Source organism: Piliocolobus tephrosceles, chromosome 11, assembly GCF_002776525.5.
Source record: "Piliocolobus tephrosceles isolate RC106 chromosome 11, ASM277652v3, whole genome shotgun sequence".
In the NCBI taxonomy this organism is placed as follows: Eukaryota; Metazoa; Chordata; class Mammalia; order Primates; family Cercopithecidae; genus Piliocolobus; species Piliocolobus tephrosceles.
The window spans coordinates 55,625,651-55,643,943 of NC_045444.1; the positions used below are offsets into that span (position 1 = coordinate 55,625,651).

At 44.2% G+C, this 18,293-nt stretch overlaps 1 protein-coding gene across 1 annotated transcript; it reads left to right on the forward strand.

Annotated features, from left to right (window-relative positions):
- The first annotated feature begins 1,465 nt into the window (after positions 1-1,465).
- KLHL23 (kelch like family member 23) lies at positions 1,466-16,904 on the forward strand. Its single transcript, XM_023189699.1, has 3 exons — positions 1,466-2,678; positions 8,318-8,470; positions 16,594-16,904. The coding sequence occupies exons 1-3, from the start codon at positions 1,466-1,468 to the stop codon at positions 16,902-16,904; spliced, it is 1,677 nt and encodes a 558-aa protein (XP_023045467.1).
- The last annotated feature ends 1,389 nt before the right edge of the window (positions 16,905-18,293 follow it).

Genomic DNA, 18,293 nt, shown 5'->3' on the forward strand with positions numbered 1-18,293 from the left:
CCCCCTTCTCTGTCCTCACAATTGGGTCTGGGCTGCTGAAGCCTACTGAGGGAGGGGAGTGTACACACACGCACACGCGCGCGCGCGCACACACACACTCATATATGGTATAATTGATAATTCAGGACTCAGGTTATCTAAGAGAAGACGATCGACCAGGTGTGAGAAAGCGCGCGGGAGAGAGAGCGAGCCAAGGAAGGGGAAGGCGGCAGCACGAGCTGTCTCCTGGGGAAGCCGTCCCACCTGCTGTGGGGGGCGCCGCCGGGGAGGGGCCGAGCCGCGCGCACGCCCGCACGCCCCGCCCCGCTCGCAGCGCTGCCCGGCGACTGGGGAGTTCCCGCGAGTGGCCTCGCGCCCAGACCGCGCGGGGGGCTGTTCGGGTGGAGGCGGGGGAGCCGCCGGGACACCAAAATAGGAGCTGCTTGTGGGGTGGAGCGGCACTAGCTGGCGGCCTCCGAGCGCCTCTTCCAAAGATGGTCAGAGGGGCCAGAGGCGTCCCCGCTCCCGCTCGCTGCTAGCCCGCGGGCCAGCGCCGCGTCCCGAGCCCCGGCGGGAGGTAGGTGCGGTGCGGACCCGCAGCCCTAGGCCGGCCTGCGGGGAGCGAGCGGGGCCGGGCGCGTGGAGCGGAACCGGGCGCTGGCAGGGAGGCCGCGCGGGAGAGGAGCATAGACAATGGCCGCGCGGGCGCCTGGCCGGGCCGAACGCGTTGCGCGGGGGCTGCCTGCGGCGTCCTTCCCACACCTGCACGGAGCGCCAGGCAGAGGGACGCGGGCACTGGGCCCGCGGGCAGCATGCGGCGCCCTCGAGTCCAGCCCCGCGCCTGGCCCCGGGGCGGGGCGGTCTCCGGGCGGGAACGTGGGCCGGGGCCCAGGCGCGGTGCGCGCGGAAACCCCTGCGGCGGGCGCGGGGGAGGGGGCGCGGGCTGCGGGGGCTGCGCCGGGCCGCCTTCCTTTCTCTCCTTCCTTAAACGAAAGGGCTCAGGATTTCCCTTTTCCGAGACCTCTTCTTGTCCTTTTACATTTCCATCATCCCTTTCTTGGCATTTCGATGTGATTTGAAAGGGAGACGAGCTCGGGGAAAAGGTTGAATTGGGGACGAGCCGAGACAGCTGAGGTCCGGCCTCGAGTAGGGTGACCCTCGGACACTTTCCTTGCCTAGTGTGGGATCTGGTCTCCTGAGCGCCAGGCCAGGGTAGATTGCGGTGAATGGAATAGCAAATCAGTACTCTGAAAAGGACTACTGAAAAATCCGGGGGCATCATTTCAAGCCCCGAGCTACCCTGAATTTAAATTGACCACCATATAAATGATCAAACTGTCCATACACATTTTGCACTTATTATTTAGAATGCTGAACTTAGTCCAGTTTTGGAGTATATCCGATGCTAGTCAGTTATTTAGCATTGATTATTTGAGATAATGTGCAAAATTGAAAACACATTTGTTATTTCATATTTATTGCAGCCATGGCTTTAAAAGGACAAGACGATTATATTTATCTTTTCAAGGATTCAACACATCCAGTGGATTTTCTGGATGCATTCAGAACATTTTACTTGGATGGATTATTTACTGATATTACCCTTCAATGTCCTTCAGGCATAATCTTCCATTGTCACCGAGCTGTTTTAGCTGCTTGCAGCAATTATTTTAAGGCAATGTTCACAGCTGACATGAAAGAAAAATTTAAAAATAAAATAAAACTCTCTGGCATCCACCATGATATTCTGGAAGGCCTTGTAAATTATGCATACACTTCCCAAATTGAAATAACTAAAAGAAATGTTCAAAGCCTGCTTGAGGCAGCAGATCTGCTACAGTTCCTTTCAGTAAAGAAGGCTTGTGAGCGGTTTTTGGTAAGGCACTTGGATATTGATAATTGTATTGGAATGCACTCCTTTGCAGAATTTCATGTGTGTCCAGAACTTGAGAAGGAATCTCGAAGAATTCTGTGTTCAAAGTTTAAGGAAGTGTGGCAACAAGAAGAATTTCTGGAAATCAGCCTTGAAAAGTTTCTCTTTATCTTGTCCAGAAAGAATCTCAGTGTTTGGAAAGAAGAAGCTATCATAGAACCAGTTATTAAGTGGACTGCTCATGATGTAGAAAATCGAATTGAATGCCTATATAATCTACTGAGCTATATCAACATTGATATAGATCCAGTGTACTTAAAAACAGCCTTAGGCCTTCAAAGAAGCTGCCTGCTAACTGAAAATAAGATCCGCTCTCTAATATACAATGCCTTGAATCCCATGCATAAAGAGATTTCCCAGAGATCCACAGCCACAATGTATATAATTGGAGGCTATTACTGGCATCCTTTATCAGAGGTTCACATATGGGATCCTTTGACAAATGTTTGGATTCAGGGAGCAGAAATACCAGATTATACCAGGGAGAGTTATGGTGTTACGTGTTTAGGACCCAACATTTACGTAACTGGGGGCTACAGGACGGATAACATAGAAGCTCTTGACACAGTGTGGATCTATAACAGTGAAAGTGATGAATGGACAGAAGGTTTGCCAATGCTCAATGCCAGGTATTACCACTGTGCAGTCACCTTGGGTGGCTGTGTCTATGCTTTAGGTGGTTACAGAAAAGGGGCTCCAGCAGAGGAGGCTGAATTCTATGATCCATTAAAAGAGAAATGGATTCCTATTGCAAACATGATTAAAGGTAAGTGGAGATTATGTTTATTTTCTATTTTGTAGATGTCTGGGGCTAGGCCAGCAGTCTCACTTCTCTTGAATTTATCACTTTTGGATGCTATCTAGGAACTATAGTGAATTATACAAATAATGCTGCACAGAATGTTCCAGATAAAAACAGGATAGCATAGTTCCCAACTTGTCTGAGAGTTATGAGAATTTATATTCAAGTCAAGGGCTAGATGAAGAGACAAATCTGGACAGTTTTTCATTTTTTCGTGTTCTTAAAATTGCACCCTTTTAAATTCTGCTTTAAAATTCTGCTATTCAACTTTTTTCCACTCAAAATACACTGATCAGCTTTCAAGAGGTCCTTCATTCAAACCTTGGAAGGTTTGGTCCCTACAGGATGTAACAAAGTGCATTCTTCCAGGAACTAGAGACAACCTCTGCTTTCAGAGGGTGCAATTCAGTCCTCTCTGAGAGGGGCAGACACCATACTCTCCCTCATGTGGCCCACAGAACCTGGCACACCCCTGGGTCTCGGTATCTGTCTGATAAACACTATTTTCTTCTGTGTTTGGCGATTTGTTAGCCTTGCTCTCCTTCTCTCCCACTGGAAAAAAAGTTGAACCGGAATCTTATTTCATTGTATTTATTCATTGGTGCTGAGGAGCTGTACAAAAACAACTGGTAGGTTGTTACCAAATTTGTATCATTTTGTCCCAAATGTTTCTTCCCAGGCTTTTCTGTTTCTTTTTTAATGCTAGTGAGAGTGTGGGAATTTGACCTGGTCTGGAAATCTGACCTGGTATGATCCTTGGATGACAGGCAGGAAGCCGAGAGGCAGAACAGTCTTGGGATCAGGCATGCTGCCTCTGAAGCTAAACTGCCTGCATCCAGATCCCTGCTTTCCTCTTACTTGCTGATGAGCTCTGGCAAATTGTTTAATCACCCTGTGCCCCCATTTTGTCATCTGTGTAATGGCGATGACAATATTACCTAGTCTCGGATCATTGAGAGGATTAAATGAATCTATGCTTGTGAAGTGCCTAGAACAGTGTGAGCGTGCTATACACAGAGTAAGCATGCTATAAATGTTAGGCATGATTGTCCTGAATGTCGGTATTGAAGGATATGTCAGCTCTGATAGAGCAGAAATTCATTTCATGTTAAGTCGTGACCACTGTCACACCAGAATGGGAGAAAGTAGCGGAAAACCTGGTGCTGTTGCTCCCCTGGTTTTTGGCTTTGCCTGAGCCTCACCGCTACTTGCCGATTCCAGGAGGGCTCTGAATGTCCTGACTCTTCTTCTGCGAAAGAAACAAGGAAAGTCCGTATATTTAAGCAGCTATTGTAAACTAGCAGACATTTCTGATTCTGTTTTTTAAGGATGATGTAACAGTTTCAGTGGTTTTGTGGTTCAGAGTATATTTCTTTCTTTCTTTTTTTTTTTTTTTGAGACAGAGTCTCGCTCTGTCGCCTAGGCTGGAGTGCAGTGGCCGGATCTCAGCTCACTGCAAGCTCTGCCTCCCGGGTTTATGCCATTCTCCTGCCTCAGCCTCCTGAGTAGCTGGGACGACAGGCGTCCGCCACCTCGCCCGGCTAGTTTTTTGTATTTTTTAGTAGAGACGGGGTTTCACCGTTTTAGCCAGGATGGTCTCGATCTCCTGACCTCGTGATCCGTCCATCTCGGCCTCCCAAAGTGCTGGGATTACAGGCTTGAGCCACCGCGCCCGGCCATTTTTTTTTTTTTTTTTTTTTTATGGAGATGGAGTCTCACTCTGTCTCCCAGGCTGGAGTGCAGTGATGTGATCTTGGCTCACTGCAACCTCTGCCTCCCGAGTTCAAGCAATTCTCCTGCCTCAGCCTCCTGAGTAGCTGGGATTACAGGCATGTGCCACCACACCTGGCTAATTTTTGTATTTTTAGTGGAGACGGGTTTTCACCGTGTTGGCCAGGCTGGTCTTGAATTTCTGACCTCAAGTGATCCCCCAACCTCGGCCTCCCAAAGTGCTGGGATTACAAGGGTGGGTTCAGAGTATATTTCTTTGAGAATGAAAGCTTATTACTTTACAGAAATTTTTAAAATTTATATTTAGAACAGTGCTTGCTGAAAAAAGAAAAAATGCTGTGATGGTGTGTCTATTGTGAAACAAAAGCTATATGTGTGCTTGCCTTAACCTTGAGTGGAGAGGGAGACCCTCATACCTCAAAGTCCTCCCTCACCTGCTAACTGGGTCTGAAATTCCAGTTTTATACTGTGAACTCAAAGCTTTGATTCTTGGTTATATCTAGTCATCCCAGGGAGAGGTAACACTTTGCCAGTTATGTGCAGTTTTGACTAATACTTGTTTTGGTGGGTGGACACATACAGAACTTTTTTAAAACAATTTTTTAAAGTTTTATTTTTAATTTTTTAAAATAGAAATGGGAGTCTCACTATGTTGCCCAGGCTGGTCTTGAACCCCTGGCCTCAAGTGATTCTCCTACCTTGGCCTCCCAAAGTGCTGGGATTATAGGTGTGAGCCTCCACACCCAGCCATACTGAACTTTTAGATTCCCATTTTTCGGTAGAAAGGATGACATTTTTTTCAGTTCGTTTTATTTTGTAGACTTGGAGTAAATTAGCAGCTTTCTCTGGTAATGAACTTAATTTGGGCACAGTCAAATTTAAAATTTATTTCCTTTTTTGGTCCTAGACCCAAATTAAGTTCACTAATGTACAGAGAAGAAATACATACTTGGCTGTTTAGGAACTCCTAAGTCTTTATTTTTTTCCATTATAACTGCTCTACTTATAAACCCACTTTTATTTTGGAATAGAAAGGAACAAGAAGACTGAACTGTATCCTGCAAAATAGGGCTAAGTAAAAGTTGGTGGAAAGACAAAACCAACATTTTCAACTAAAATGATCCTCATCATCTTTCTTCCTTTTTTCATCTTCCCTCCGAACCCATTTCCTCCCCCTCCTTCTCCCTCCCCCTTCCCCTCCCCCTCCTTCCTCCTTCTTCCTTTTCCTCCTCCTTCTCCTCCCCCTCCTTCCCCTCCTCCCCTTCCCTCCCCCTCCTCCTCCATCTTTTGGCATCAGTGATTCCAGTTTTCCCAGCTCAGGACCTCAAAATCAGTCTGGTTTGCCTCTGCCTCAGTCAGTCATCAAGACTGTGTGTTTTACCTGTCTCTCTCCTCTGTGCTCTTCCCTCCATACCCAAAGCCCCTTCAAAATCAGGCCCTTGAGACTGCCCACCCTGGCCAGTAACTAGATCTTTCTGGTACCTGTTCTTCCTTTGTTAGTCACTATATTACTCTGTTTAAAAATCTTTAAATTCTGGCTGAATTAAATCCAGATTCTTTGTTGGGCATCAGTATCCTTTGCTATATGGCTTCAACTTACCATGCCAGCCTTGAAGTCCCATGCAGCAACCCCCAGTGTGCCATCTGGCCTGGTCAAACTGAGCTACTTGATATTGTCCAGTAAGCCTTTGCACTGGCTTTTCCCTCTGCCTAGAATGGCCTCCTCTCACCCATACCTGCCAACTTCCTACCATCACCCAGGTCAAATTCCACCACCACCTGCTGTGATTTCCCTTGTCAAATGCAGGGTTTCCTTGCCCTGACCATGCCCAGCAGTTCATCTGTCCCTTTTTAATTGTGTTTCTTCCGTTTTATACCTAGTGTTCTAATTGCAGCCATGTGCCACTTAACAACAATGGGGATATATTCTGAGAAATGTGTGATTAGGCAATTTTGTCATGTGAACATTATACTTACACAGCAGGCTATACCATACTAATAGTACAGCCTAATACACACCTAGGCTGTGTGGTATAGCCTGTTACTCCTAGGCTTCAATCCTGTACAGCATGTTACTATACTGAATACTCTAAGCAATATAACACAATGGTGAGTCTTTGTGTATCTAAACATAGAAAAGGTACAGTAAAAATACAGTATAAAAGATAAAAATGGTAGACCTATTTAGGGCAATTACCACGAATGGAGCTTGCAGGACTGGAGGTTGTTCTGGTTGAGTCAGTGAGTGAGTGGGGAGGGATTGTGAAGTCCTGGGACGTTACTGTACACTACTGTAGTCTTTACTTTTTACTTTTTTTGAGACAGGATCTTGCTCTGACACCTAGGCTGGACTTCAGTGATGCAAACATAATTCACTGCAGCCTTAACCTCCTGAGATCAAGCGATTCTCCCGTCTCAGCCTCCTGAGTAGCTGGAACTACAGGCATATGCCATCACACGTGGCTAATTTTTTATTTTTTGTAGAGATGTGGTCTCAGTTTGTTGTCCAGGCTGGTCTCAAACTCCTCCTGGGCTCAAGTGATCCTCCCACCTCACCCTCCTAAACTGCTGGAATCACAGGCATTACTGTAGACTTTGTATAGCTTATAAAAATATTTTCTTTATCCTTATTCTATAAGCTTTTATATATATTATATATATATATAACTTATTTATTGATTTTTTATTTGTTAAATTGTTTTGTTAAAAAGTAAGACACAGACACACACATTAGCCGAGGCCTATACAGGGTCAGGATCATCAATGTCAGAATCATCAATATCACGATGACTTCCACCTCCACATCTTGTCCCTCTTGCAGGCTTTCAGGGGCAATAACAGGCATAGAGCTGTCCTCTTCTATGATAACAATGCCTTCTTCTGGAATACCTCTTTTTTTTTTTTTTTTTTTTTTTTTGAGACGGAGTCTCGCTGTGTCTCCCAGACTGGAGTGCAGTTGCGTGATCTCGGCTCACTGCAAGCTCCACCTCCCAGGTTCAGGCCATTCTCCTGCCTCAGCCTCCCGAGTAGCTGGGACTACAGGCACGTGCCACCACGCCCGACTAATTTTTTGTATTTTTAGTAGAGACGGGGTTTCACTGTGTTAGCCAGGATGGTCTCGATCTCCTGACCTCGTGATCCACCCGCCTCGGCCTCCCAAAGTGCTGGCATTACAGGCGTGAGCCACCACGCCTGGCCTGGAATACCTCTTGAAGGACCTGCCAGAGGCGTAGACTTATTTACACCAGCATCACCGGAAACACATGAGAATGCTTTATGTCATGTCTTTTTTTTTTTTTTTTGAGACGGAGTCTCGCTCTGTCACCCAGGCTGGAGTGCAGTGGCCGGATCTCAGCTCACTGCAGGCTCCGCCTCCCTCCTGCCTCAGCCTCCTGAGTAGCTGGGACTACAGGCGCCCGCCACGTTGCCCGGCTAGTTTTTTGTATTTTTTAGTAGAGACGGGGTTTCACTGGGTTAGCCAGGATGGTCTCGATCTCCTGACCTCGTAATCCGCCCGTCTCGGCCTCCCAAAGTGCTAGGATTACAGGCGTGAGCCACCACGCCCGGCCTACTATGTCATGTCTTTAAAACAGCTACAACAATATCACTAGGGAATAGGAAATTTTCCACTCCATTATAATTTTATGGAGGTTATTGTGCATGTTGCATGGCTGTATTTGTGTGCACGTCTCACCCTCTCTTAAGAGCACGAGGAGCCTTCTCTTTTTATTCTTTTGTCCCTTATAGCACTTAGCACAGTACCTTGCATTTTACCATCAGTAATAACAAAAACAACAATAAATTTAGCCCAGTGTTCACTGCAAAAAAGAACAAAAGATCAATCTAAAGATGTGATTTTAATTAATACATAGGTGTGGGAAATGCTACTGCCTGTGTCTTACATGATGTTATCTACGTCATTGGTGGCCACTGTGGCTACAGAGGAAGCTGCACCTATGACAAGGTTCAGAGCTACAATTCTGATATCAACGAATGGAGCCTCATCACCTCCAGTCCACATCCAGGTAACAGAAATACTATCTCAAATAGTATATGTTGTGATGCAGTTTATCAGCATATACGATGGCTAAAAATGGGCTGGAAATAGAAAATGCTGATTTTATTGTAGACTATACATGGGCAGAATTAAAAGTCTCAGAATATTTGTATATATCCACCCAACAATAATCACAATGAGATTCTGATTGGTTCACATCTACAAATATTTTCCCTGATGTCTTTATACAGTGCACATTATAAGTCTATGTGGTCAAAAATGTTAGCATCTTTACAATTTTTTTTTTTTTTGAGACGGAGTCTCACTCTGTCGCCCAGGCTGGAGTGCAGTGGCTGGATCTCAGCTCACTGCAAGCTCCGCCTCCCGGGTTCACGCCATTCTCCTGCCTCAGCCTCCCGAGTAGCTGGGACCACAGGCGCCTGCCACCTCGCCCGGCTAGTTTTTTTGTATTTTTTAGTAGAGACGGGGTTTCACCATGTTAGCCAGGATGGTCTTGATCTCCTGACCTCGTGATCCGCCCGTCTCGGCCTCCCAAAGTGCTGGGATTACAGGCTTGAGCCACCGCGCCCGGCCTAATTTTTTTCCACTTAATTCTTTTTCGTGTTTTCCTTTCTGTGCCATCTTTCATTTACAACATGAATTATATAAAACACAATGTTCATAAGTAGCTGAAAAGCACCATTCTGTCAAATAGTCAGAAAGGGTACCCAGTGATTGAAGTTCAGCTAGAGATTGTTTCCTGTTTTAGAAGCATATTCTTTCTAGGTTTCACTTACTATTAAGCACTCACTCCTACAATGTGCAGAGCCATGTGTTGGCCTTACCTTAACACTCATACAGGGAACATGCTGTCTGCCCATAAGGAACAGCCTGCCTTCTGGAATGCCTTTTGTTCTCTGACTTGTCTCTTTGTGAAGAGCTCAGAGGGAAGCACAGGTTTTAGTCTGTTTCAGTTGTGCCATAGGGTTAAGTTATTTTCATTAGGAAAGATTCACATCACCATACCACCATGTTACCTTCAATCATTTTCCATAGAGCGTCAGGCTTCCATGTGGGTCAGTGGAGAGGGCAGTTGAAATTCCAAGCTGGAACCATCTGTGAGGACTAGTAATGCTTACCATGGATCAGGCTAAGTGCTTCATATGTGTATTACCTCAGATTCTCACTACAAGTCTGTGAGCAGGTATTGTTTGTCACCGTTTTACATATCTGGAAATGGAGGCTTAGAAACAATAAGTAACTTTTCCAAGGTCACAGTTTCACAGTTTGAAAGTGGTGGACCAGGATTCAAAATCTGGCGGTCTGATTCCATAACTTGTGCTTAAGGGAGCAGACTCTCCTGCTTTCAACCAAGGCAGCTACTTCCAGCCCATACATCATCTATCCCATATGATGGTTCAGCTGAAGCACACCTAAATCTGGTGCTGCATCTCCATATGCCCAGGCTTTGCATGAGAAGAAACTTCAGCCACAGGCTTCCCTGGCTTCAAAGACGTCATGGAATGGGTAAACTTCTGCCTCCTAGTAGCCCAAATGGACCATCTCAGACTCCCCACCACTTTCTGCTGTGATCAATGAGTTATAATGGAAAGGAATAATAACAACTCATAGTGAGTAATAGCTGGCATTTATTTAGTCGGTGTGTGGCAGGCACAAACTATTCCGGTAATTTTACATGTATAACCTGTTTAAGCCTCAAAATAATTCCATGAGCTAGGTACTGTTCTTATCACATTTTATAGGACACTGAGGTACAAAGAGATTAAACAAATTGCCCAAGGTTAGTGCTTATTAGAACTGAGGTTCAGACCTAGACAGTCTGGCTTGAACTTCACTATTAGCTCACCTGAACCTCATGTTAACCTTAGGAGTTAGGTGTTACTCTGCCTATTTTGTGGATAGACTTATCTTTACAAAGAAAATCCAGTGTATGAAAAGTCAGAATTCATAAATTAGAGGGCAGTTATTTATATTATAAACTTAATGTATATGTCATTAAGAGGTTCCCTCAAAAATAAGTTTCCCGTAACAGATTTCATATAGCTTGTTAACTACATGAAAAGGAGTCTGAGAAACAGTGTCACTTTGGATTTAATCCAAAGTATTAATAAGCCGTGGCAAATTAAAAATCCAAAATAAATGTTAAATTATAGTATAAATCAATAGTAACATATAATACACATCCATGTGTAAAGTTTTGATTTACGTTGAACTTTTTCCTGATGAAACAAAAAACAGATTTTAAATCAGTACCTTGCATGATGTGTTCTGTTTAGCTTTCACAGTCCTTAAAATATTTTTGAACTGGCTTGTTACCAATATTTAAAATTTAGGAGATTTCAAATAAAAATCATGATTTCTGTCCTTTAGAAGAAATGGGAAGACCCGGCAGCCTTGGACGTATTCCTTCTAGGCAGCAGTCACGGGAGCCGGGCGGCAGCTGTTCCCTTAAATGAGGCTGTGTGCTCTGTTTCACCATAGTCCTTCTAATTCTCCTCACGTCACTGACCTAGGGGTCCTGTGCCATTGTTTTTCTTGCTCCCGGCTGGCTTCGCTCAGCTAGTCTGTTAAATCCTTAAGCTCTTGAAGGCTGTGCATCTGCATCCACTGAATTATGGCAAGATTTGTTTCTTATGGATTTTAGCAGCACCTCCTGAGGAATTAAAATGTCATCCTTGAGTTGACCTCATAGAGATACATTACTTACACTGAGAAGAAATGACTACTATTATTTTTTAAAGATAATATAAGTATTATATTTTATCTTAACCCCTTTAATGGGGTAGTTTGTATAATTGGAAAACACGAGACTGTAGTTACATTGAATTCAAGGTGACATTTATTGAGACCCTACATTGGAAAAGGTAGGATTCTGATAATTATATAAGATGATTAAGTGCTAGTCTCTACTACCATAGGAGCTCAGAATCCAGGAGCAAATATACATACATAATGGAAATACAGGATAGTCTCTGCCAAGTTCTGTAAAAACAAGTGCTATTGAAATTGAGAATAAAGAGAGTGTAAGTCTAATTAAGGGAAATCTGACCATCTTAGAATGCTTCCAATGGTGGGTGGTTTTGATCTGGGCCTTAAAGAATGGCCCCAGATAAGGAAGGTAGTTCTTGAGGAAGGGTTTTTCTGGCAAGAAGTCAGTCCAGTGGAGGAAGGTGGAAAGGAAAGTTTCAGGTGTATTTCATTACCTGGGAGTAGACGTGAATGAATGGAATGTAAGAGGGTAGAATGGGAGATCGGATGGGAGAGCTCAGTTGGAGAGCATGTCATGGAGAGCTTTGAATGGCAGTCTGGGTAATTTTTTTTGTTTGTTTTTTGAGATGGAGTCTTGCTCTGTTGCCCAAGCTGTAGTGGAGTGGAGTGATCTCGGCTCACTGTAACCTCCACATCCCAGGTTCAAGCTATTCTCCTGCCTCAGCCTCCCGAGTAGCTGAGATTACAGGTGTCACCACTATGCCTGGCTAATTTTTTGTATTTTTAGCAGAGATGGGGTTTCACCATGTTGGCCAGGCTGGTCTCGAACTCCTGACCTTGTGATTCGCCTTCCTCAGCCTCCCAAAGTGCTGGAATTACAGGCATGAGGCACCGCACCCAGCTCAGTCTGGGTAATTTTTAAAATGCAGAATCATCAAAGGTTTTCAAGCAAGAGAATGATATGTGATCAGGTCTAGGTTTGTTTTTTGTTGTTGTTTTGTTTTGTTTTTAAGACCGTCTCGCTCTGTTGCCCAGGCTGGAGTGCAGTGGTGCAATCTTGTGTTCAGCGATTCTTGTGTCTCAGCCTCCCAAGTAGCTGGGATTACAGTCATGCACCACCACGCCTGGCTAATTTTTGTATTTTTTTTTAAGTAGAGACAGGGTTTCACTATGTTGGCCAGGCTGGTCTTGAACTCCTGGCCTAAAGTCATCCACCTGCCTCAGCCTCCCAAAGCACTGGGATTACAGGCCTCAGCCACTGAGCCTGGCCCAGCTCTGGTTTTAAAAAGAGGACTCCTTTTAGGTAGATTGGGAGAAAGACAGCAAGGGGATCTACTAAGACTATTGTGTTTAACCAAGGGAGAAATGTTGAAAGCCTGAAGAAGTGGTAGGAGTAAAAAGAAGGGCTGATGTGATGAATGTCATGGATTCAACAGCTGATTGCTTCCTTGACTGACAACATACAGGAGATGAGGGAGAGAAAGGAGTTGACGGTCATCTCGGGGCTCTGGCTGGTTGTCTGGGAGAATGGGGAGTACTGAAGGAGAAGCTGACAGGAAGGGAGAAGAGGCGAAGTGATGAGCTCAATTGTATAGTTTAGAGTGAAGGAATCATTGGATAACCCAAAAGAGCTGTCCAGCAGGCAAAGGGAAATGTGGGTCTGCAGCTGAGGAGGAGGGAGGTAGCTGAATGTAGAGATCTGGGTATTGTTTGCTTGGATGGTGGCTGTGGGTATGGGGATGAATACAATGCCTTGGGAGGGTGGGACCAGCAATACAGCTATGGGCAGAATCCTAGGAAACGGGCAGAGTTGAGGGATAAGCTGAGGAAGAAGAGTGTGTGAAGAGCCGAGAGGAAGCAGTATGTGATAAAGAAGGACCTGTGGAGAGCTGTGTCAAGTGGAGAGAGAACTTTCCTGGCGCTGCCATTTATTTACCTGCCTTGCCATTGGCAAGTAGATTAAGCTCTTGGGCCTTACTTTCCAGTAAAATCAGGAAGTTGTACTACATAAACTTTACAGGCTCTTCAATGAGAAAATAGATTAGGAAAAAAAATTGAAATCATTTCAAATGGATGTTGTGGTTTTCTCTGAATCCCTCTAGCTGTTTGTTCATATCACTCATCTAACACTGAATACAGACTGCCGTGTGTTGATGTTTTATGCTTGTGTGCAAACTTTTGAGCTGTGACAGATGGCGTCACTCCCATTCTTGATTATTCATTTGTTCACTCATTCACGTCTAACATATCTGCTGTGTGCATCCTACATGCTACTATATACACAGTGCCAGGAGCACAGTGAGCAAGGCACAGTCCCGGAGCCTCAGTGGCTTAGAGGGATTAACCAACAAGAAAAAAAGCAGTTACAACTCAGGAAGAAAAAGTTCCTATCAGCAATAATAGAACATGTGTTGTATTTGAGTAAAAGAGAAAAAATAATTAGGAATCACTTTACTTTAAATATTTTTACTGCTATAGGAAGACTGAGATGGCTTTCTTAACATATGATTCAAAAATTGGGGTGTTTTGATAAACTTTGAGTAATTTAAGAAAAGCCTAGTAAGTGATGTTGAAGCACTTTTACCAAATGATAACATTTTTGAACTATCATTTTCACAATAACCATTAATTGAATGATTTATATAATTGATATAAGCAGTGTTTCACAAGTACTTGAAACAAGTAAATCCTATAAAAATTCAACATATAAATAACTGGAAAGTAACAAATGAGTTTTTAAGAAGTAGGATAATTATTTTCTTGGATGTCAGTAACTTGAGAAAAATATGTGGAAGCAAAGCAAAAATGCAGTCTTCTAAGACTTTCCTTAACTGTCAAAACCTAGGGAGTGCCTGGCACAGTGACTTACACCTGTAATCTCAGTGCATTGCTTGAGTCCAGGAGTTCAAGGCTAGCACCTGGGCAACATGGCAAAACCCCATCTCTACTAAAAATACAAAAATTAGCCAGGCATGGTGGTGTGCACCTGTAATCCCAGCTACTTGGGTGGCTGAAGCGTGAGAAATCACTTGAACCCAGGAAGCAGAGATTGCAGTGAGCCGAGATTGCACCACTGCACTCCAGCCTGGGAGACAGAGTGAGACTCTGTCTCAAAAAAAAAAAAAAAAAAAATTGAGGAGGCCGGGCGCGGTAGCTCAAGCCTGTAATCCCAGCACTTTGGGAGGCCGAGACGGGCGGATCACGAGGTCAGGAGATCGAGACCATCCTGGCTAACACGGTGAATCCCCGTCTCTACTAAAAATACAAAAACTAGCTGGGCGAGGTGGCGGGCGCCTGTAGTCTCAGCTACTCGGGAGGCTGAGGCAGGAGAATGGCGTAAACCTGGGAGGCGGAGCTTGCTGAGATCCGGCCACTGCACTCCAGTCCGGGCGACAGAGCAAGACTCCGCCTCAAAAAAAAAAAAAAAAAATTGAGGGAGAACTTTACTGATAAGAAGTTGTCTTCCACTCCTAAAGAGGAAATCACTTTTTGTTTGTTTGTTTTTTAGAGACAGAGTCTCACTGTGTTGTCCAGACTAGCCTTGAACTCCTGGGCTCAAGCAGTCCTCCAGCCTCAGCCTCCCCAGTAGCTAGGATTATAGGTGTCCACCACCACACTCATCTGGAAATCACATTTCTGATTGTATTATTCTTTCTAAAGAAGGGCTTGCTTATTACAAGCTTTCCTTCTACGTTATAATTTGAGGATACATTGGGACACAAGTGTACAAAGTACAATTCATTCATTATTCAACAAATGTTTATTGAATTCTCACAAGGTGCCAGACAGTTCCCATTCTCCAATTAGGAATAGATTAGTGGGCAGGACACAGTTCCTGTTTTGCCAGGAGGGAGAGAGAGACGATAAGAAACACACCTGGCCAGGTGTGGCTCACACCTGTAAGCCCAGCACTTTGAGAGGCTGAGGCAGAGGAGGATTTCTTGAGGCCAGGAGTTGTAGACCAGCCTGGGCAACAAAGGGAGACCCCATCTCTACAAAAATACAAAAATTAGCCAGTTGTGGTGATGTGTACCTATAGTCCCAGCTTCTTGAGAGGCTGAGATGGGAGGATTACTTGAGCACAGGAGTTTGAGGCTATATTGAGCTATGATTATGCCATTGCTGTCCAACCTGGGTGACAGAGCAAGACCCTGTCTCTAAAAAGAAAAGAAAAGAACCATTCCAGATAATGAGAAGTGCTATGGAGAGAGTTAAAACAGGATGATGTAGAGATTCCTGACTGGCCACTTCAGGCTGGGTGGTCAGGGAAGGCCCTTTGAAGAGGTGAGAGTAAGATAAGACTGGAATGACAGGAAAGATGCAGCTGTGCAGAGACCTGGGGAGAGGAGAGGCAGAAGGAACAGCTCAGCGATAGTGCGCTAAATCTTTCCTGGCTTTAATTTGAATGCACTGACAAATCCTCCTCTTCCTTTGGGGCGAGAGGTATTTAAGTGTAATTTTATGACTGTTATTCCCAGAGAGTGAACTGACAGGCTAGGAGTGATGATAAAAGCGGGGGCGTGGCAGAAACAGGGCAGAGACCAGGATGAGGCAAATGAGGTGCTTCAGGCACAAAATGTAAGGCCACGCGGTGCATCTGACTCACAGAGTTCTGCCTCCCTGCATTTTGCACCCGAAGCACCTCGCTAGCCTTACTCTTGTCACAGCCCTGGGAAGAAGGGAGAAGTAGAGTTGTGAGATATCCTGGTGCTTTGAAGATCCAGCAGGTTTGGGTGTGGAGGGGGAGATAAAATGGAAAACACTAAAACAGCCTAGGAGGACCCCCCCATATACAGACTTCCAGCCCCAGGACGCAGATCCCACACAGCAGCCCTCCGCCTGGGGGCGCCCTTCACAGCTTCTAAGGATGATAGACTGTCATGCCCCACGAGTCTGGGTGTGTTTCTTTAGCTTCTTGAGTTCGTAACTGGACTGGCAGTGTGAGAAGCATACAAGGCCACCCTATGTGGCACCTGTGGCAGCAGGCATGCCAGATTGCCTGCCACTGGTTAAGGGGACAGCTGCCAAGACCTGAAGGGACACCACTGCTTATCAAGTATGTCTTTCTATAAGGATTCTACTGCTACCATCTTTTACAGATAGGTGTCAAGTAAAAGGTGTCTGTGTTGGGAAATTCCCAGAAAGGTGATCTGTTGGGTGAGTTTCTCCCTGGCCTCCTACGAAGCCAGCTTGAGGACAAGCTGAAGTATAATGGCAGCATGGCAGGAACAGACCCTCTGAATTAGGTGACGGGGAATGATTTTCAGCCTCAGTGTTGCAGTATTGCCAGAATCAAAATGCCACCACTCGCCTATTTTTTGTGTGCTGAATTTTAAAGGATTATTACATTACCACACTGTGGAATCTCTTTTGTTTGTTATCCTTTAAAAAATTACTCTTTTCTTTTTCTCTTTTTAAAAGAATATGGATTGTGCTCAGTTCCGTTTGAAAATAAGCTCTATCTAGTCGGTGGACAAACTACAATCACAGAATGCTATGACCCTGAACAAAATGAATGGAGAGAGATAGCTCCCATGATGGAAAGGAGGATGGAGTGCGGTGCCGTCATCATGAATGGATGTATTTATGTCACTGGAGGATACTCCTACTCAAAGGGAACGTATCTTCAGAGCATTGAGAAATATGATCCAGATCTTAATAAGTGGGAAATAGTGGGTAATCTTCCCAGTGCCATGCGGTCTCATGGGTGTGTTTGTGTGTATAATGTCTGATTGAATCTGCAGAAATGACCAAGCAATCACTGTTTGGAGTATAGTTTAAAATGCAGGGTTTGAAGTTCCTTACCTGATAATTGTGTCTGGCACATGATAGGGGATCAGTAAATTGTAATTCCTAACCCCACTCTGCTTCCAAATGTGGTGATTCATGGTCAAGAAAAATCTTATGTATATACACAGTTGAACCAGTGGGATTAATACCTATAATCTCTGCTTTTCAAAGGTAATATGGAATATTTGACACCTGGTAAAAGGTGATCTACCTTTGTAGTGAATCTTTTCCTCTTGGTAGCATCAACACTGGGGATAGATCAGAACCATTCTGTGAAATGAAATGTTTCTCAAGAGCCTATGATATAGTAGATAGCATATATTAAGATGTCTGGCTGGGCATGGTGGCTCATGCCTGTAATCCCAGCACTTTGGGAGGCTGAGGCAGGAGGATCACTTGAGCCTAGGAGTTGGAGACCAGCCTGGCGAGACCCTGTCTCCAAAAAAAAAAAAATTCCATTTTAGGTAGCAGGAATTTGAAATTTAAAGAGGGAATCTTCTCTACCTCTACAAAGTCAACACTTTTTTCACCTTTAGAATTATTTAGAATGTGGATTTACTTTGTCTAGTTTTTTCCTTTATAGTGTAGATAATTTATTGTTGTTATTCTCTATTTACTGACTACCAGAGATATACAAAATACTGTGCAAAAGATTGTTACTGTTCAAAGAGTTTACAAACTAAATTTAAAAGAATGGCAAGTCTGAAAAATCGATGAGAAGATAGTCAAATATTTGTTTATGCTAAGGACTGTTTTTAATTTTCAGCTTTGATGTAAATTGCTAGTTTAGGTGTCTTTAGTTCAAGCATGTTAGGAAATCCTCTTTACTCTTAAATGTAGATACATGTCTGCATATATGATTGAATTTTAGAGCCAGAAAGCATGTAGAGCAGTTGTGATTAGTAGAAAATACATTGACAAGAAGATACTTGCATTTATTTCCCAGTGCTGCCACTAACTAGATTTTGTGACTTAAGTCATTTAACCTCTCCTTGGTTAGAATGTCCTGAACCATGCACACAGGCACTGCAAATCACAGATATGCCTAGATACGGATCCCCTCACCCCTTACTACATCCAGAGGTGGCCTGAGTGACTAGAGCCTCTGGGCCAGAACCACCTTTGTCCATTTTCCTCAGTGTGCCTACAGCATTGCTTTCCGTGTGTGCCATAACTGGAATAGTTGGGATGTGTTGCTTAGCTCTTTTAAACCATTAGTTATCTGTGAGACCATCTATTCCACACTCTTCATTTTTTGAAAAGAGACAATGATTATTTTTAACTTTACTGAAGTTTAAAACTACCTAGCACTTCTGATTTTTAAAAAAAAA